Source organism: Macaca fascicularis, chromosome 1 (assembly GCF_037993035.2).
Source record: "Macaca fascicularis isolate 582-1 chromosome 1, T2T-MFA8v1.1".
Taxonomy (NCBI): Eukaryota; Metazoa; Chordata; class Mammalia; order Primates; family Cercopithecidae; genus Macaca; species Macaca fascicularis.
Genome location: NC_088375.1, coordinates 140,784,325 through 140,805,703, shown reverse-complemented (window position 1 = coordinate 140,805,703; position 21,379 = coordinate 140,784,325). Strand labels below are relative to the sequence as shown.

The following is a 21,379-nucleotide window of genomic DNA, read 5'->3' as shown; positions in this document are numbered from 1 at the left end:
GTCCCTCCCAGCTCGGCAGCTGGGGCAAGTTACCCCACCTCTTTGTCCTTTGGTTTTCCCTGTGGAAAAATGAGAAAAGTCACTGTGGCCAGGAGTGTCCTGGAAACAGATTCATGGAGATGGGAGGAGGACAGAAGTCTGGAGAACCAGGGTTGGACCGTGAGGATAAAACTTAAGGACAGGGATAGGAAGGGTATTTGGGACATTTGAGCTAAGAGACATTTCCTTGTGTCTTTTGAAGACAAAAAGAGCTGGCCTTGGCTGGAAGGTTCTGGCTAGGAGGAGACAGCTAAAGCATGCGAAGGCATAACAATGGTATGTTATGTATTTTATAATCATCCAGCAACCCTGCCACCCCCCAGGAGAGCCCCATCTTCACTCCAAGCATGTGGTTCTGACCCCACCTTCCTGACCATGGCTAGTTGGCCCAGGAAGTTCTCCTGTACCAAATTGGTCCAATCAGAGTTCTTCCTGGGATTTTTCTAGATGGTACTGAGCGAAGAAGGTACTCTATCCCACTCCAGTGAAAACATCATGAGATTTGAAGCGTGGAAGTTGCTTCACCCCCGTGTTTCCTGCCAGGTAGAACAAAGTGCTGAGAGAATCAAACCAGCAAGCAAAGAGAAGAGGAGCAAGAGATGGAAAGTGACCCCTAGCATGCACCTCCCTAAGCCCCAAGCTGATTACATCAGCCGGCAAACTCCTCTTGTGAGCTAGGCTAGTATGAGTGGAATCCCTGTCACCTGTGACCAAAGCAGTCCTGATCCAGAAACGCAAGGACTGGCTGAGGGCAGCCCAACATTGGTGGCTGAGGGTTTAGACCGTCATACTCCAGAAAGTCAGAGTCACTGAAAATCTTTGCCCAGGAAGGCAACAGGTATACAAAAAGATGCTTTCAAAGAGGTCAATCTGGCTGCAGTGAGAGCATGGGCTGGATGGGGTCAGGGCTGAAGGCACAGGTCAGAGTCTTTTGAAATGTACTGACAATGCCCAGATCTCCATCTCCAGCCCTTAGGGTCAGTGCCTGGTAGGGATATTTACTGGAATCCGCATTAGAGCTCAGATGTCAGTATGGATAAACAACTCATCCCCTCTGCAAAGCCTGATCGTTGCCCTTTTGCCCAGTCACTGGCATCTCTTCTGCCCTCATTACCCAAACTAGAACCCTCAGAATCGGCTTCCATTGGTTAAAAAATTCCTGATTCTTTTACCTATCCCCATTCGAATCCCCACTGTTTAGATTACTGTTCTTTTCTCCTAGAACTTCTGCAGTAGCCTCCTAACAGTTCCTCTACCTCCCATCTCTAGTCTCACAACCTGCCACCTACAATACCACCAACCTTGTCATATTGCCTCTAGGTTCAGAGATTTTAGTCCGAGGGTGCTCCAGCTAAGGCCGACACGACAGCCACAGTCTCTTTCAACTCCCCTCCCACCACACACACATATACACAGAATCAATGAGCTTCTAGTATTTAGTTTTCATTCATGCCAGGGTTCAGGCCTAGTCCCTGGGGGCACAGACCCCAGTCCTGCATTGTTCCTCCAGAATCCTGAGCTTTAAACACCATTCCGTGTTGCCCTAGGGAGCTGACCCATGCCCCTGACATATACTGAACCTACAGACACACTGGGATTTGGTTCTGAATTTGCTAGGAGGCCCAGACCATGAGAGGGTTGTGGATGCAAATAGGAAGTATCCCTATGGGCCCCCAGAAATAACTGTCAGAGGCATGACTGGCGGGGAGATGGGTAAGGGTCCTGCCATTATGAAGTGCGCTCCAGGAGTCACCAGAGTTGAGGCATTAAAGTTTTCAGGACATTATTTGGGGCTGTTGGCTGCCAAGCCCTGAGGAAATAATGGTTATGCTCCCAAGGGCTAACAGTGACCTCCAGATAAAGCCCAAAGCCTCCTTCATAAGGCAGGTAATGCCCTTTTCCACCTGGTCACAAGCTAACTTGCTAACATATTCTGATGCAGGGCCCAATTGCAGGGACCTTCCACGGCTCCCTGAACATAACATCCCTCACGTCCTGCCTCCGTGCCTCTGTCTTGTGGTCCGGCAGACAGTGACACATCTATAGAGGTGCACAGCCTGGCAGGAGTCCAGGATGGGAACTGGGGAGCAGCCAGGGGAAAGTCAGACAAGGCAGGTGGGGACCTTGAAGGCCAAGCAGAGGCCATGCCTTATTTGCCTTTGGCTCCCAGAGCCTGGCCCAGTGCCTGGCACACAGCGAGTGCCCAGTAGACAGTGACTGGCTGGAACCATGCTCACTTGCTTGCCCTCTGTCTAGCAGGTTCCTTGTCACACTGGGTGTGGAGAAGAGGAGAGAGCTTGGAGGCTGGTCAAGACAAGTGACCATGGGCACATTTCTATACTTCTGAGCTTGTTTCTGTATGCACAAGGAGTGGGGGTAACAATTCCCAACTCACAGGACTAAAGAACCTGATGCATGTAAAGCATCTGGCACTATACCTGGCACATGGATGCTCGCTTGACACACTGTGGAATTTGAACCCTCTTTCTTTCTTTCTTTTTTTTTTTTTTTGAGATGGAGTCTCGCTCTGTCACCCAGGCTGGAGTGCAGTAGCGCGATCTCGGCTCACTGCAAGCTCTGCCTCCCGGGTTCACGCCATTCTCCTGCCTCAGCCTCCCGAGTAGCTGGGACTACAGGCGCCCACCACCACGCCTGGCTAATTTTTTGTATTTTTATTAGAGACGGGGTTTCACCGTGTTAGCCAGGATGGTCTCGATCTCCTGACCTCGTGATCCACCCGCCTCTGCCTCCCAAAGTGCTGGGATTACAGGCGTGAGCCACCGTGCCCGGCCTGAACCCTCTTTCAAAGATGGCTTTTAGCAACAAAATGGAACTTTCACTAAAGAAGTAAAGAAAAAAAATTACAAAATCCATCAGAAATTTTAGAGATACCGGGCCCTTGATAATTTAGTTCTAATGTGATAAAAAAGCTAGAAGCTGGAAAATTGATCTCTACTTAGGCACAGGTTTGTTTATTTCATTTATTTCAGTTCAAAGTCAATAGTTTCTGGAGTTTTGAGTAGCACTCAATGGTTCTATAGATGCAGGGTGAGTAAGCAGGCATACTGTCACTTGGTGGCAAGCACTTTCTGTGCATATATCTCACTATTAACAAGTTTATGTATTCGCTCCAGGTGGCTCACATATCCACAAATACACAGGTGACACAGCCCAGCATGCGAGTGCAAGACAGTTTTGTGTTTGCACAAGGCTAAGAGGTCCTTGTATGTAGATTCTGTCTTCTTGGACACTTAGTTGTTGAGAAATTTTTTGTTGAATTTTAAAAACTGAGATGATTTTCTAGTCATTCATTAATTCCATGATCAAGCCTGGCAATTAACTTGGTTGAATAAAGAAAAAGAAGAAGGGAATGTGTGCATAAAAAGAGGAGGTGGGGAGGAGAAGGAAGAGGAGGCTGGAGAAGGAGAAAGCTAAGAAGCTGCTGGGCTATTCTATCCTAGTTGGGAATGTCAGGCTCCACCACCCAGAATGCTATCAGGGTTCTCAAACAAAAGCCTCCTTTCTTCAGCTTTGGAACAGTTTATTAGCTTGAGGGAGAAGTCCACAACAGTCCAGGCCTCTTATCGAATTGTACGAAACAACTCCACAGGTTGGGATTTTCTAGAAATCCTATCCAGAAATTTTGATTACAAACAAAATTATAAGTCTGACTGGAGTTCTGGATCTTCAATATTAACACTGGTCTAATTTCTTTTTCATTTTTTTTGAGACAGGGTCTTGCTCTGTCTCTTAGGTTGGAGTGCAGTGGCACGTTCATAGCTCACTGCAGCCTTGATCTCCTGGGCTCAAGTGATCCTCCCGCCTCAGCCTCCCAGGTAGCCAAGACTACAGGCCTGTACCACCAGACCTGGCCATTGGTCTAATTTCTAAGCAACGCCGGTGTCTTCCAATAAGCTCAGGGTGGGAAACCCCACAGGGGTTGGGCTGTGAACTGCACCACATGGACCAAGGTGGGTGTCCAAAAAGACAGACCCACATCTCAATTCCACTGAACTCTGGGAATCCCTGTGATGACTTGAGGCCGGCATCATCACTACCCCCAATAACGTTGTAAACATGTAAAGAAACTGTATCCCCAAAAAGAACACTTTCAAAAACCACTAAATAAAGCAGTCTGAACCCTTCCTCTGAAGAAGGCTGCTACATCTGGCATCGTCTTACAAGTAAATCCACCCCAAAATGAAGTTCTTTGGAGAATTCAGAAACTCAGCCCTTTTGAATCCCTGCCTTGTGTTGAATTTCAAGCCAAGTTTACAACCAAATTCCGAAGTATATAAAGGCCTTTTAAAGACCCAATTGGTATTTTTACAATTGAAAACCTGCATAAATTGATCATGAACCCAAAGAATGAATAAACCCCAATTACTTTCACCACTCTAAACCCTGCCCGAAGCTAAAAAATAAAAATCCAGTTCTCTACAAGTTTGAAAACCAGTTACTTCTAGTACAAGCCCTTGGGTGTTTTCATGTAAAGTAGAACAGAAGGAACAAGAATGGCACTTGTGGCAATCCTAAAGCCTTGTAATGAAATAATTAGTAGATTGGTTCTGTTTCACCTTTTACTGACACTTGCTGGTTTTGTGCCTTACCTAAAAATACTTTATTTTATTATAATCCAAAGATAAATGAAGAAAGGTTTGAATTCACCAATCCTACTTTTCCCACTGGGATGCTAGGCTAGAAAAATAGTTTCTTATGCTAATAACTGTGATTAAAGCCAAAGCCTTTACTTAAATAATTAACTTTACAAATAAAAAAGTTCAAAGAGAAAAAAATTCATATTTTATATCCCTATTGGGTAAACAAAAAAAAAGTAAACATGGGCAATTGGGCATCTTTGCCTGACCCAGCCCAGTGGGCACATGGTGGCCTGGCCAGCAGTCCAGGACATGGCCAGAACCATAGCTAAGGAGGTGCCACTTGTACACAGCTGTCATGGATCTGTATATTGATTACAACAGCTGTCCAACAGAGGGTAATAAAGTGTCCTGAGGAAAGGGTGTCTTACTCTAATTCATGCAAAGCCACTCTAAGGGCCAGCAGGGACGGTCCCTGAGTGTGTCCCTGTGACTTCTCTGCCTTTTAGGTGTTGGGTTCCTGGCAGATGAGGACCTCTGGCCTCACTGGACCCCTTGCTATGAGTCAGCTCCTTCAAATTCCCTCATTAAAGCTCAGTGAAGCAGCCTTTGCAGAGAGCTTCCTAATCCACTCATACTTCACCCTGTTGGCTAAAGTCCTGCAGAAATAGTCAGGGCCTCCATTTTTAATCAAGAGTTTGACAGTCACTGGAACACTGTGCCTTAAATGAAACCCAAGGACTTACTACATGCCCGCCGTACTACTCTGCCTCCCTGGCTAGATCTGAGGCAGCCGCAGCTGTGATGGAAGGAGAACTCCATGCCCTGCAGCAGTCACAGCCTTTTTGAGCAGACAAAGCATTTGAAGAGAATGCACAGCAATAAACATCTATCTTATCTGGGGTCAGTAAGGGTTTCTGGCCCCTTCTGACAAAGAAATTGGCAGCTGAGATTCCATAAAAATTTCAATAAGTTTTAGCATTCTGAAACACTTCAATTGGTTTGATGTTAATGTTTAAGCACCTTGATGAAATAAATTTCTCTCTTCCAAATCCTAGAAAGAATCTCCCTTTCAGCAAAGATTCTGCAGATGGGTTTTGATGCCATTTTACCATTTTATAGTTAGATCTCTATAATTTATCACACTGTAGACCAAATGCTCGCTTTAGTGCCATTAAAAACTAATTTGCAATTTGCTGTTAAATTAAGATGCTTCATTTTCCTACTGTATATGATTTTCCTTTTCACAGATGAGTGAGGATACAAGGGCAATCAGACCCTAGTGCAGACAAGAAAATATCATCAAAACCCCTAGAGACCCCAAATCTAAGAGATTTCCTTTTATTATCAAACCTAATCAATCTCTTATCAAAAGAGGCTCAGAAACCATGAATAGTAAATATGAAGAGGATATCTGTAGAACCCCTTGCTTATCAAAGTTCTGAGAAATTCCCATTAAATTTCTGTTATTCATGTGTGCAAACTAAAAAGACTAATTTAATTTTAATTCGTGCAGATCGAAGTCTTAGAGCAGAGCACTCTGTAAGCAGGCAGCAGTAACTTAATCCTACATGCCAAACTAATTATATTAGAATCATTGTGATAGGTGCCCATGGCTCCTTTGATGTTAAACCCCTGTTACCTTTGCTCCCCAGTCATTCTCTGGGCAAGGTCTCCTGTACACATTCCCATCCTGCCAGATCATGAAGCTGTTGCTTTTGAAGCTCACTTTTATTTTGATAGAACACCAAGGGACTGAAAATTATTTCTCACTGATTTTGGTCTGAAAACTTCGGGTGGAATTCTAAGCTTGACAGAATGTAGCACATACAATGCCAACAAATGTGGCTTCTTTTCTTCACTAAGCTCACCCACACACTGGTGAAACTGCTCAATGTACTCACTGCACTGTAATATCTCCCTCCACCCCTTCTTGACCCCAGTGAGTTTGCCCATCGTGTTTCTTACCCCCTTGATAAGCATCATTTACCTACAGCCTCACTCAAAGCTCAGCTCCAAGGGGGTTTCATCTTTCTGTTAACAGATAAACCGAAACACGATGAGATTTCCAATAGGCCATTTGTTAACATCTTGCCCTGCTTTCTGAAAGCCCTGGTGGGTACCTTCCGTCTAGATCAAATTTAGATGTTGACTTCCTGGAGCAGCCCACAGAGGACCAGACATCCAAATCACCCCCACGAGGCAGGCCTGCATTCTCATTCCTCCTAGCGAGAAGTTGGATGTGCCACAATTAAGAGGAAGGCCGAAGGTCACTGGGTGTACTTAATCATTATGGGACCAGAGAAATGAAGGGCTTTGATAAAAGCTAAACACCAGTTCAACCTACAAAAACCCCGTCTAAACCACTTTGCTCCCTTTAACCATGTCCTCGAGCGACTTTGAATAATACTTCTCTCGCTTTCACAGGGCTGGCCCTTGGGTTAAATGAAACAATGCAAGTGAAATATTAATCGCTGAGTTCAGCAGCAAGATTACACTCAGTAATAGTAGTGCTTTGTTACCATCTACAAAGAATGAAAAAAACAGAGACTGCCCTGGCTAAGGCAGACCCTAATAAAAGAGTTTGAAATCCAGCTGATCAGAGTTCAAAATGTTAGAAGATCCAAGCCAGAAATCCTCACCACTGGTAATTCGATCTTGTTAATTCAACATCTTAATGCAAATTATGAATGATCTGGAACACAGCTATTCATCAAACCAGATGTCCTATTTGCTCTTCAATAAGAATGTCAGCAAATCAAAATCAACTTAATTCAAATACTCTCATTTCTTAATTCACCTCAAATGAATGAGATGAATTAGGAAAGGGAGAGTACTCAATCAACAGATTGCACTGTAGTTGAAAGACACCCAAAGATGTAATTGGAAGGAAAAACAAGATATGCCAAACACACGGAGGAAAAGCCAAAGATTCAGACAGCCTTCCAGCGTGGGGTGTAGAACAAATGACTTTGAAATTCTCTCTCTCCAAAATAGTACCATGACTAACAACCATCTTAGAACTCTGCTCTGGGACAAAGCGCATCATATGTCAGTGCTAAGTACGCAGTAGGCTTGCAGTAAAACAAAATGATTCATCACAAGATGGGTTTTGGCCAGATATCAACTGCACCACTTTTAATATACAACTCACAGGCCACTTTAAAGGTATATTCCTTCTAGAGGAGCTCAAAGCACTAGATACCCACATATCTCATTTAACAAGCATTTTCAAAAATGCAAACAACAAACATCCTACATGTCATGCAAAGAAATGGAGAACCAGAAACTGGACTTAAAGACACAAGATACTCAACCCAATATAACTCAGATCTCATGAGTCCATACAGCATTCCTGTGAGCTAAATAGTGAGCAAGAATGTTTACATCTCACAAGAAAATAGGGTGGTGGTAGGGACAGAAAGGAAGAGACAGGTGAGAGTGGCGTTTAGAAGGTAATATCATGAAGACTTACTCATTGATTACATGTGGAAAATGAATAGGAAGAAGGGGCATGGGCATTCCAGAAAGATGACTGAGCCACCAACATCCAATAAAAATGCACGAGGGCATAGTGGGTTTGTGGAAGAAGATGTAGAACTAAGGTCTGCTGGGCCATCTGGATGGAGTCACTTACCAGGCCATGGGGTCCAGGTGCTATGGACATAGGTTGACTGGAGAGCCTAGCTGGAGAACAACGGCTTGGGAGTCCTTAGTATAGAGGGGTATTCTATCCCACCTTTCACCAAAGAGATGTGATACAGCATGAGAAGAGGGCTGGGGGAGGCTTTTCAGAGGCTGACTAGAAAGAGAAACCCAAGAAGACAGTAGGACTGGACAGGAAGGATGCAGGAGAACAAATAGAATGCAGTGTCCTGGAGGTTGAGAGAGAAGATTTCAGGAAGAAATGGTCAACATTGTCAAGTGCTGCAGAGAGTTCCAATCATACCAGAATTGGACAGCATCTGCTGCACTTGGCAATGTGCAGGTCACTGGTGGCATAAAGGGGGCTGAGTGGCCGACGGAAAGGGAGGGAGTAAAGACTGTGTTACATAAGTGAGAGTTTATGCATGTATGATATACAGAGGGACCTAATAGACACTGGGGACTCCAAAAGAGGGGAGGAGGGATGGGGAGTGAGGGGTTGACAAATTACCCATTGGTACAATGTTCATTATTTGGGTGGTGGGTTCACTGGAAGCTCAAATCCCACCACTATGCAATATATCCATGTACAAACCTGCACATGCAGCCCCTGCTCAATATTTTTAAAAACACTGTGTTAACCAGCTTTGGGGTAGAGGAAGATGGGGACTAGAAAGGACAGCATGGAAATGAGGAGGGTTTTTAACATGGGGAAGACCACAGCATGTTTCTAAGTGGAAACACAATCTCGTTGTGAGTGTTAGAAGGACAAGGTCTGAAGTGAAGGTGGAGGAAAGAAAATTAGGGTGAACTGAGCTAGGACAAGCAGGATGGATGAGAGGCTTTAGGGGCCCAGGGAGGACACAGGCATGAGTTAGGGGGATGCTGCTGCTGCTCCCCAAACTCATCCCACACATAGAGTCCAACACTCAAGCTCTCACTCACTCTGCATCCAAGCCACTTGCTGGGTCCCCACTGCCCTTAAAAAAAGTAAAAATAAAAATAAAAGGCCCAGCATGCTCTGTTCCCCAACCGCCTCTACGGGCTCATCTCGTTCCACTCCTCAGCTTTAGCCTGAAGCTCCCGTAGAGGAAGCTCTTTCCCTCTCCTATGCCTTTTGTACCTATGGCTCCTACAGTGTTATCTCCTCCAGGAAGTCCCCTGATCCAGGGCTGTGTTAAAGACCTCTCCCTGGATCTCACCATAGGCTGTGCATCCTTCCTGCCTTTGCACCCACCATAAAGCACAGTGTAAGCTGCTTGTATCTCCATCTGCCCACCAGACACAGCAGAGCTCCTTCAGGCGGAACATTCACCTCGTCTTACCCCTCCTAGTAGGCCTTCAATGCACATGCTTGGGGTAGGCTGGGGAAGGGTGATGAATCAATGGCTTCTTTTTTTTTTTTTTTTTTTTTTTTTTTTGAGACAGAGTCTCGCTCTGTCGCCCAGGCTGGAGTGCAGTGGCTGGATCTCAGCTCACTACAAGCTCCGCCTCCCAGGCGCCCGCCACCTCGCCCGGCTAGTTTTTTGTATTTTTTTAGTAGAGACGGGGTTTCACCGTGTTATTAGCCAGGATGGTCTCGATCTCCTGACCTTGTGATCCGCCCGTCTCGGCCTCCCAAAGTGCTGGGATTACAGGCTTGAGCCACCGCGCCCGGCCCATCAATGGCTTCTGAGTCAGAGGCTGCATGGATAGTTCCTCAAATCCCATCTTACTGAGAATCCAGATTTTACTCATCAGTTCTTTGTACGTAACTATTTTTGTAAAAGCACACATATATCTAGAGTAGACACTGGGGAGAGTTCTTCTCCACAAGAACTACAAGACATGAAACATAGCACTTTCATGAGCTAGAAAGAAAAATTGGCCATAATATTCTCATGGCCAGAGCCAGATTCCAACAGTAGCTCCTGGCCTGTGGACACACACTGGAAATATAGCTGAGGCTAGAGATGGTGTCCAACCTCCTGAGGCTCTCCTTTCCTTCCCCACCAGGACAGGCTGAGTCTCCTCTGCTGTTCCTGGGGACACCCAAGATATCCATCAGCTAAAAGGCCCCCAAGCTATCGCTGACAACATCTTTAAACCCGGCAACAGGACTGGGTCCCGTGTGTACTGCTGACCTCTCGCACGGGCTGCGCGGAGAGACCTTTGTGGTCGAAGCACACCGAGCCTCCAGCGTCCTCCTCAGTGTTTAGCACGGCCCATCCCTCTGCAGTCCTGGAGGTGCTGAACTCACTAACAGAATTTTCCCAAGATCCCAATCCCGTCTCTGCTTCCCACTTAGGTCTCTCCAACAAAAACAAGGTTTTGGCCAGGATCCCAGCTCCAGGGTCTGCTAGGGAACCGGGTGCTGGGACATAGCCTCTGTCAAGCATGTCTTTCCCCTGATATTGAAACCAGATCCCACCCAACCAGATGCCAATGGAATGCATTTAAGCCTCTTTCAAAAAGCTACACTGTCCTTTCTTTTGGGAGGGCTGGAGAGATAAGTGAGCAACTAGCAGCCGCCACGAGGAGGGGCTGAGTTACTTGGAAAGATGTTTCCTGCAAGGCTTCTTCCACCTTGCGCAGCTCGTGCTGATGGTGCATCTGCCTTACTGACAAAGGCACTTAGGGCCATCGTCAATGCTGGGATGTGTCACCATTCCCCAAGCTGTCACAGTAACAGACAGACAAAGGACCAGCCACAGGGAAGATGCGCAGGGCCTCTGCTCCAACACACACACGCGCCACCACAGAAAGACAGTTCACACGAAACCAAGCTCCAGGGGCCCAGCGCTCTAGGATGGGCAGACGTGACTCCTCAGGCTGTACTACGGATTCCAAGAGGCTCCAGAAATTATTTTCAGGGCAGGGGAAATGACTTTAAAGGAAAACAAAAAAGAAACAATACTACATAGCACTTCCTAGCTACAAACATAGTCGAATATAAGTCTAGGAAAGCACATGCCTAACATCCCTACCTTCTAACTGTGGCTGCTCACTGACAAGACCATGGCCACTGGACTTAAGGCCTGGTTAGCGGAGACTTACTGATTCATCTATCCACAGGCACCACACCCCAACCTCTCTATCTGCACTCCTTCAGAAAGGTGGTCTTTCTGCCCTTGCAAGGTAATTCCCGTCTCTTAGGTTCCTCTGACACAGGCACCCCGATCTTCCTCAGGCGCAAACATTGATGAAGTGACGAGTTTCAGCTCCTTTGTTCTCTGCCCACAAAAATACCTAAATAAGTTACTAACAATCAGAGACACAAGGGGCCAGAAGAGGTGGGGGTTTGTTTTCATTGCCAGCCCCAGAAATGTGGCCCATTGTGTTTTTTACCAAGTTCTTCCTTTAGCTCACCAGGGACCTGGGGGCGGGACTGCCAGCAGCTGCTCCCTGCGCTCCCCTTCCAGGCTGGTGCCTCCCTGTTCGCCCACACCTGGGTACTCCACGTCTCTACACTTTGTGTGTGCTCCTCTCTCTACGAAGAAGGCCAATTCTCCTCTTTTTCTGGATAACTTCGACTAATTCACCAGACTCAGCAGAGGCTCTCCCTCCCTGCAGGAGGCCGTCCCTGATCCTCCCCACTCCAGCCCCATCTATGCCAGGCATGTGCCTCCAGGGAGCCACAGCACCCTCTAAGGAGAGCAACACCAAATCAGTGATAACCGATCGTTTCCTTCAACCAGAGGTAAATGTCGGCAGAATGCCTGCCAGGCATGATATTACAGCAGAGCTCCCCACTGGACCAATGACTCCCACTGGGTCCCCAGCACCGACACATCCGAGGTACCACAACTGGCGACTGCTGAGCTGAACTGGGGATGCAATGGGATGAAAGCCAATGGGGAAATGTGCCTCAAATACTTATTAACCCCTGGTATGGGAGGCCTGGCTGCTAGGATTATTCCCAGATCCTCTGTGACTTCTCTGACCATGTCACACACTAACCTTCCCAGTGAACCTTCTGCTCTGACCAGGTCTGGCCTACTGCACTCCTGCAAATGCCAGTGGCTCTTCTATCTCTGAGCCACTTGGTCTGCTGCTCCCCCAGGCTGAAATGCCTTCCCTATGCCATTCTTTTCTTTGTGCGTCCAAATCCCCAGTTATTTAAAAAAGGAGAACATTTTAAAAGGTGTTACCTGTTCTTAAAAACAAACAAACAACAACAACAACAGAAAACAGTCCCGGCCGGGCGCGGTGGCTCACGCCTGTAATCCTAGCACTTTGGGAGGCCGAGGCGGGCAGATCACAAGGTCAGGAGATCGAGACCATCCTGGCTAACATGATGAAATCCCGTCTCTACTAAAAATACAAAAAAATTAGCCAGGCGTGGTAGCAGCTGCCTGTAGTCCCAGCTACTTGGGAGGCTGAGGCAGGAGAATGGCGTGAACCCGGGAGGTGGAGCTTGCAGTGAACCAAGATTGTGCCATGCGCTTCAGCCTGGGCAACAGAGCAAGACTCTGTCTCAAAAAAAAAAAAAAAAAAAAACAGTCCCACATCCTCCCTGAAGCTTTCCTAAAAACTATGGCTCACACTGTTCTCTCCCAACTGAACTGCAAAATAAAGTATTAACATACGCAATATCATCTTGTTTTAGGCATCAATTGTCTTAATATAGTACAGTAGAAAGAAAACTAGTGGCCAAGCACAGTGCCTCACGCCTGTAATCCTAGCACTTTGGGAGGCCGAGGCGGGCAGGCCATCTGAGGTCAGGAGTTCGAGACAAGCATGGCCAACATGGTGAAACCCTGTCTCTACTAAAAACACCAAAAATTAGCCAGGCGTGGTGGTGGGTGCCTGTAATGTAACCTCTGCCTTCTCCTGTCGCAGGTTGCAGTGAGCCGAGATCACGCCATTGCACTCCAGCCTGGGCAACTCGGTCTCAAAAAAAAAAAAGAGCACTAGGCTTCAGCCCAGAAAATCTGATTTCTATTCCTGGTTCCCGACAAAATGATTCTGGGCAGGCTGTTTCTCTGAACCTCGGTGTCTCCTCTGTGGAAAGGGGAAATTATTGCCCTGCTCACCTCACAGAGCTTATTTTCAGACTCCAGTGAGACAAAGTTGTTGAAGTCTTCATAGCATATAGAGTTTGTTTTCAGACTCCAATGAGACAAGATGTGAAAGAACTCATACATTTGAAAGTCTTTTACAAACGTAACGAAGGGATATTATGACCTAATAATATTCTTGTGGTAAGTCTTTGAAGGCAGGAACCATACCTCAATTCTCATTTATTGCCCCACACCTCCCACCAACCCCTCCCCACCTAACAGAGGGCTTATGCATGGAAGGGCTACATTCAATATCCATGGACTTTAGAACTTGAATGTGTCTGTTAATGTTATGATCTGGAATATCTCCATTACAAGCTTCTTTCCACTGGGCTTAAACAAAACATACTTTTATCTTTTTTCCCCCAGAAAAAAAATCCAGTAGTCTTTTATGTAATGGCTGTCTACTGTGAACCCCTTCGGGATATTAAAATCATGACCTTCAACATGGCTGGAACATCTTGTATTTGGCCCCAACTCTATGAGAGCCAGCACATCCCTGATCCTTCTCTCCATTTTGGGCTTCCCATTTAATTCCTTCCCAAGGTCTTTATACACAAGTCCGTATGAGGCCTCTAAATACATCCTAAATTCTGTAAGACCTCTGCAAATAAGATCTTACTCTCTGAAAACACCTGTATAATCATTCTCCTATGTAAGGAGGGAGCCTCTATATTTTTAGTTTTCTTCCCATACAGCAAACACTATTAATACCATCATACTTTCTCCAGAGATGATATGGATTAGACCAAATGGAAAGTTACCATGGCTACCGCAGTGTTATTTTTGGTATGAGAAATTCATGCCAAGAGAAGCAGTATACATGGTCAAGAACTGGAGCTTTATTTCCTCTTTGCTATCAGGCAATCAATCCCAATTTAATTTTGAAACTCTAATTGCAACGGAAACTAATTATGAGCAGCAAGATCTGAAACCCCTAATTAAAGTGGGAGTCAATAAAGCGACTCGGCATTATCAATTGGGGCACCACTGGCAGGATGGGGGATGAGGTACAAGCAGATTTCTTTCCCAAGTAACTAGCTAAGCAAAACAAAACAGGGAGACTGATCTTGAGGGTGCAGTTGGGGAACCCTAAGTTGGGACCAAGGGCTGCAGTTTCCAGTGAGTGAGCAGGTCAGGCCTTCTCTCTGTGCTATGAAGACTTCGACAAACTGGGAATAGAGTAGGAAGTCCAGGTGGAAAGAAGGGTGTTTCTACCAATAGTCAACCACTAACAGTGCCCACGGTGGAGAGGTAGAGAGTGGACAAGCTGAAGGACAGCTGGATCTGACTACCCCATATATTAAGTGGCCTTTTCTATAGATTATGCAGCCTGGGGGCCGTAAGTGCAGAAAAACAGGTACCCAAACAGAAACTCATCCCTCAGACCCAGATATTTTAGGCTGACTCCCTCATACACTCAATGCTGAGTTGCACTTTACTGAATTAGCAGAAGTTGGCTTGTGGAAGGACTTCTATTAGCGTGAAACCCACTGCCAATCCCTGAAGTGCACCATACCCTTTGGGACCTCCCAGTCTATCTTGGAAGCTTTAAAATACTGTTAATGGCATGACTTCATCTGCCCCACACTTGAACGATCCATATTTAGGCCAGAAACCACATGGACCTCGCATCACTCCACTGGGCTCCAGGAGAGAAAGGGGCTCAAGTCGGGAAGGGAATGCTTCTAACCAATGATTAATTACTCATCCTCTGTCAAATTTATTGACAAAGGGACAAAAATGAACACTCCTACCAGGGAGCAAAATCAGTGGAAGCTCACCCTTTTCCCACTCTGTATATTTTTATACAGAAAGGTTTTCTCCCACTAACAGGTAGTTTTCCTGATTTTTTAAAAAGCGTATTGAGAAGAAAGAAGCAGAACATCATAACCCTGTTGCAGCCTTTTCAAAGGTAATGAATAAGCCAGTCCCACAGGAGAGGGAGCTCTGCTTCAGGGTGGGAAGCATTCCTTAAGAGCTTTCAGAGTCCAATTTCCCAGGAATAAACGAGGTCCGCAGTCAGGCTGGGGCCGACAGGCTTTTTCCAAGGCAGACAAACCCCAAGATCCACGAAAGCCTATATTAATCTTAATTCCTAGTGCGTCACAGGCAGGCAACATAGAACACAGGCCTCCTCTTGAATTAGCCAAAGGAGGTTCTCTGAATAAAGATAGTGTATTGACATATTACACAAAGCTCTTGGCACTGGTGTCTTATAACAAATGTTAAAATGTGAGCAGTAAAGACAACAGTTCTGAACCCTGAGATGTTTTGAAACCTGGCTGCAATTTGAAAGGAAATATTGTGTGGCTTCTGTACATTATGTATATTATTGATATGTAATGGACCAGCAGGATAAACAGAGAAAAGGGCTCCGCCACCTTGCGTTCATTAGAAATGAAGGAAGAGAAGCAAAGAGAGAAAGAAGAAAAATTGCTCTGTCTTACTGAGTTACTTTAGTATAAAGTTTCAGCCTATGGAGAACTGAAAGTGTCCTGAAAAACAGCTTCAGCCCAAAACAGACAAGAAGCGCCGATCTGTGCCACTGGGCTCTGCTTCCAGGGAAGGTACACCACTAGGGGCTCTTGAAGACCCATCAGTCAAAGAAAGCACCTCTGTTTTTATAATCAGCAAGCTGCAAACTTTTATCTATTGCCCTTTAGGAAACTAATGCTTTCAGGGTCCCCCAAAAGACTGACAGATGTACTTTATTTCCAAACCAAACCTACCTTGACTCCAATGAAAGACTTGCGGTGATAGAAGCAGCACAGAGCTGCTGAGAAGGCGTGGAAAGCACTGCATTCCTTAGGCATCTTTCGGTCTTCAGTCCCGGGGACCACACACTTTCTTCAGGGTTAAAAGAAAGGGGGCTTTGGATGTTAAAGCCCTAGCCCACCACAGCAGCTGTGCTGCTTCTGCCCAGAAGTCAGGGAAGTCGGCAGCCGGGGGAGTGAGTCGGCTCCTTCTCCCAGGCTAGTCTGGGACTTTTCCCCTCTGCTGAAGCCAATACGATCCACTCGCTCAATTCTCGCAGGCTGGTGTCCAGCCTGCCATGCACACAGTGCCAGAAATTCTCATGTGACCAGACTTGCTTTCTGATGAAATTCTAACCCCTCTTAGAAGAGGCCTTGGGCTTTAGCTGTCCCCTCAATTTAGAGACCAGGCAGAAATCATTAGCAGCCCCTCTCCCCCAACCCAGCATTTCCTTCTGGGACTGAACTGTACCATGCCACCTGCTCCTAGTGGTTCTGTTTGCTTGTCACTCCAGCAACCAGAGGTTTAAGGAAGCAGGGCAAGTTGTACATTCACACTACCTTGTTATGAACAGAGGCTCCTTTGAGGAAACGAGGTGGCCTAAAAGTGACTTTCCCTAGGAGCAATCTTAGATGTCCTAAGTAACCCAGGCAGGATCCCTGTCCTCACTCTCCCAAGCCCACCTCCAGAGCTGTTTATTTTTAATTAAGATGCTCCTGGCAGCCAGTTTGCAGCTGATAACGTTGGCATAGTCATCACTACTGGCAAAGCAATATTGCCTTTTGGTGTTTAATTAGCAAGTCTGTCAGCAAACACCCTAAGCGCCCTATGCCCTCCCACCTGGCTGTGCAGCCTGTTGGGAGGATGGGGCCCATGTACCCACTTCTGACTCAACTGTTTGTCCTACACTCTCCTTTAAATCCTTCACTTTAATTACTCATCGCCACTCTGATTACCCACTTTGCGTAACCTAGATCCTGCACACAAACCTCGCATCCAACGCAGCCAAGCAAGGCCCTCCTGGATTCCCTGCAATCTGAGGCCTCTACCCCTACCAAGAGCCGCATAACACCTTCAGGGAAAACTAACTGCTTTTCCTCTTTCATTCCAGTTACAGCGGATACTCAACGAGTCTTTTTTTTTTTTTTTTTTTTTAAATCAAATCCAGGTTTCTGCCTGTAGCTTTTCCTCTCTTATCCTACTGCTCCATATATTAACTTTTTGTGGCTTCAGTCTCAAATATGGAATGTGTCCTGAAGCTTTCTAAAACTTCACACAGGCAGAAACTTGTAATGAGGAAGAAACAGGACCTATTCAGTCCAGAAAGGAACAATACCAGATGAGGCATGAGGGAGGTATGAGAAATATCCAACGGGATTAGCGTCAAATCCTCAGAAGACCTTGGACTAGGTCCTTTGGACTAGGTCAAGTCTGCCTACAAAAATAGGGAATTGTTCTGGGCCCAGTGAGCAGGTACGGAGATCCACAGTCTCGCACCCATGCAAGGACAAGGGCCGGATCTAATCAACGTGTCAACATGGGGATGGAGAAGCTAAGTGAGGCTCTATTGCCACAGGCGATGACTTCCTTTCTGCTTTCCTCCCTCACTCCTTCTCCTCTCTGACTCTGGAGGTCTGGTGTACAGTCCTGAGGACTCCTGGGCCACAGAAAGTCCACCAGAGAACCTAGAAGGCAGCACCAAGGTGGCAGAACTCAGACGGGTTTTCTGAGCTGGAAGAGCCCTTGAAGACTGTCTGGTCAGTGGGACCCTACTGTCCTCCAAGGTCCAGTACTGCATCTGCGAGGAAGCGTTTTCTGGCTTGCCCTCGTTTCCATTAGATGGGGTTCAAAGGGTAAGTCCGTGTGAGCAGCCAGGCCCAGGCCCCAGCAGTTCTGTGGGCATGACTCATCAATCAGGCCATTAGCCACCACAAAAGGGGCCATTTTCACCTGGTATTCTCCTTGGAGAGCAAATAACAATTCCTCCAAGCTAAAAACCTCCCCAAGAGGCTAGACAGGCACCATCCCAGGCCTGGGAAAAGGGAGGGGAGCAGTGCCTGAAATCCTGCACAGAAATTCGTGAGATTAGTCAGCCAAGAGATTCTGAAGCCCAGACAGCCTTCCCCCAGAAATCGTGAATGAAATGCATTCCTGAAAGTAATATGCAAATAACTCAGACATGTAAATCACATAGAATTACGAATAAAGTGCTCCAGAGCCAGGGTAAAAACAAAACCAAAGACACTCAGGTCACTGTGGAATCACAGCTCTTGTTACCTGAGGATTTCTCTGTTTATTCTAAGAAATATCTCCAAAATACTCAAAGAATTTGTTCCACCAGGATTAAATCATGACTAATCTTATTAGGTAACTGTTTCCTAAGCATCTTTTATTTTTATTTCACACCAAAAACAATTTCTGAAGCAGCACTCAAAGGTTTGCATCAATTTTCTCCCGAAACGGTCAAGGAGAGAGACTAAAATAATGTGTTGTTTTTGTAACTAAAGATGATAATTGCAGGCATTCTCAAAGTGCCCTTCACTGACTTGTTAAACTTTAAAACGTTGCCTATTTACGCCGATCAATTCCTCCCATTCTCCCCACAATGATTACTCTATTCCAGTTACAAGGAAATACAGGACCAGACCCGTGTACCACTCAGCAGAGAACAAAGGGCTAGGGACTCCAACCTCAGACTGCAGAACTTGGTATCTGATCACACAGAAACACAAATAGATTTTTTAAATGTTTTATAATTAAACCTGTTACTCACACAGCCCCGTTAAGGGGCTGTGACCTGGGGCAGTGGGCCACTTTCTGATGATCTGGTACATGGGATTTGAGACTCATCAAATTTGGATGCAGGGCTTTCTATACACCATGACCCTTTAGGGATAGGGGAGGGCATTTCTAAGGAATTCCCAGGGACTGAGGAAGGGAGGGACCCAGTCAGGCAGCTCTGAGCTCTGGAAAAGGTCCCACAGGGTGAACTCCACCGCCCCTCTCTGGCTGCCTGGAAGGCTCGCTCCTTTGCACCAAGGGAACACCTGTGATTAAAGCCATGGCTGGGAAGCCAGGTGGGTCCTTGAAGGAAACCTCCATTACCTCAGGTCAAATGTTGCCCACCCCCCAATTTAAAAAGAGGGTTAACGCAGGCCAGAGGAAGACCCCTGCAGAAGCACTGCCCTCAATGCCAGTTTTTCCTTGGGCAGCCCTAATACTAACCTGCCCTATTTAGTAACCATGGAAACAGGAGCTGCCTGCCAGCCACATCAGCAGACACATGCTTCCTGTTGGCAGCAGCCCCTCAGCTGACAAGGGCCAAGAGAGTGAGTGCAGAGTCCTTTTCCCAAAGCGCCACGGCCCCCGCTAGAAGATCAGGCTCCCAGTGAGGTAGGCCCTCTCTCCAACAGGGCATGGAGGGAGACAGCACGAGAAAGATATGCCTGCCAGGTACCTGCTTTTCACTGTTTCAGCACATCTGGAACACAATACTGCCCATAGCCCCAAACCCTCCCCAAAGCAGCCCAGAATCAGGGCATCAAGCCTTACACGGAGGCACTCTTGGGCTCTGTCAAGCAGCCCCATGGACAGTGACTCTGCCCATGGCTAGAGGACAGTAACTCACCCCAGGCTTCAAGGCCTGGCTCGTTCCTGCCCAAAGTGACATCATTCGGGGTGACCACCAGTCATCACGATCAGAACAGCTCAAAACATCTTGTGGCAACTACTATGACCCTTTATCCTACTCCCTCTCCCCTAAAGATCAATGCTTTCTGGCTTTTTGCTTCCCCTAAACCCCAGTGATCTGGCTCCCGGTGAAAAAAGACAGCTTTAATGAGCTAGGGCCTGAGGCTGATGGAACCAGCTCCATCTTTCCTGGTGCCCTGGGAAGCAGGCAATGATTAGAATGGACCTTGCCCCACTCAGCACCAGCCTGGTGTCACGGTGAGGATACCCTCGGCAGACTCGGCTCCGTGGAGAGCAGTGTGGCAGATGCCTGGGAAGCCCTAGGCAGATAAGGAGGCAAGTTGATCCACAGCCCTGCTTCTCAAGACTTCCCCAGCACCCACTATGTCTCTGCCTGATTCTGAACAAATAAGCCAGGGGCTCACACACCTTCCCACAGAGTCAGAGGGCCTGAGGGAGAAGAGCTGAGAAACCGGGGAGGACAGGAGGAGAGGACTTTGCGCAAGAGGTCAGCTCCTCTTCCAGCCAGGCTCAGTCGCTACGGAAGCTGCCAAAGACAGTTCTACACATTTCCCTATATGCAAATCTGATTGATTTCTTGTTCCAAAAGGGAATGCAAATGACACTCAGCGGGAGGAGGGCAGGCAACAATGCCTGCGCCCTCTGGCCCCCTTTGTGTATTGCTGTGGACAAGATGTTCACCTGCCCTGGTGAACACAGAGGGTGCATTCAGGAGTGTTTGCTGTACATATCCTGGTCTAACAGTTTCCCCAGATTCCTCAAGGGGATGAAAGAGTATGGCTGTCAAATGGTCTCTATCCGGAAGCAGTATTGATCTGCCTAGCACACAAACAAAGAGACTAAGTACAGTCTACACAGATTTCTCTCTGCTGGGCCTTCTGTCTTCCCTTACCAATCTCTGTTTCTCTAACTAGCTATTAAAATTGTATAACTGAGTAATGTGAAGCAAAATTAGGCACTGTGCCCTGTTTTGCTTTCTTAACTATCACACACAACTCTGCCCCATTCACCTCTCTACCACTACCACCTAGTTCCTGGTGTCATCCCAGAAATCTTATGCAAGCTCAATTTTCTGTTTTTAGCATTAAGGCAAAAATAAATAAAAGCAAAAGAAAAAAAGAACACATACAGGACATAATCCCAAGCTCTCAAATGGCAGACTCATTATCTGATGATCTTGGCCTTCTTTGAGATTCTATGAAAGTCATGGGCCCTCCTTCTAGAGCAAAAGACACATACTTGCAATGCTTTACAATTAGAACTTGTCCAACCCGCCTTACTATGTTGTTGTTCATTTTGTTCTGTTTTAGGCATTTAGCAGCCTGAAACCATGGGTGTTTTTTGTTGTTGTTGTTGTTTTTAATTTTTTTTGAAACGGAATCTTGCTCTGTCACCCGGCTGGAGTGCAATGGTGCAATCTCGGCTCACTGCAACCTCCACCTCCCAGGTTCAAGCAATTCTCCTGCCTCAGCCTCCCGAGTAGCTGGGACTACAGGCGCACGCCACCACGTCAATTTTTTTTTTTTAATTGTGTTTTAGTAGAGACAGGGTTTCACCATGTTGGCCAGGATGGTCTCAATCTCCTGA

The 21,379-nt window shown here is 46.6% G+C and overlaps 1 protein-coding gene across 2 annotated transcripts in view; it reads right to left on the bottom strand.

Moving 5' to 3' along the window:
* The window catches only part of BCAR3 (BCAR3 adaptor protein, NSP family member), a 121,613-nt gene that overhangs the window by 36,862 nt on the left and 63,372 nt on the right, over positions 1-21,379 (bottom strand). Inside the window, exon 1 of one of the 2 annotated variants that reach the window (XM_005542695.4) lies at positions 16,057-16,307. The exons of the other annotated variant lie outside the window; for it this stretch is intronic. Coding sequence (XP_005542752.2) covers positions 16,057-16,140 — 84 coding nt within the window. The 5' untranslated portion in view covers positions 16,141-16,307. Of the gene's footprint in view, positions 1-16,056; positions 16,308-21,379 lie in introns of those variants that run through there. 2 annotated transcript variants of the gene reach the window in all.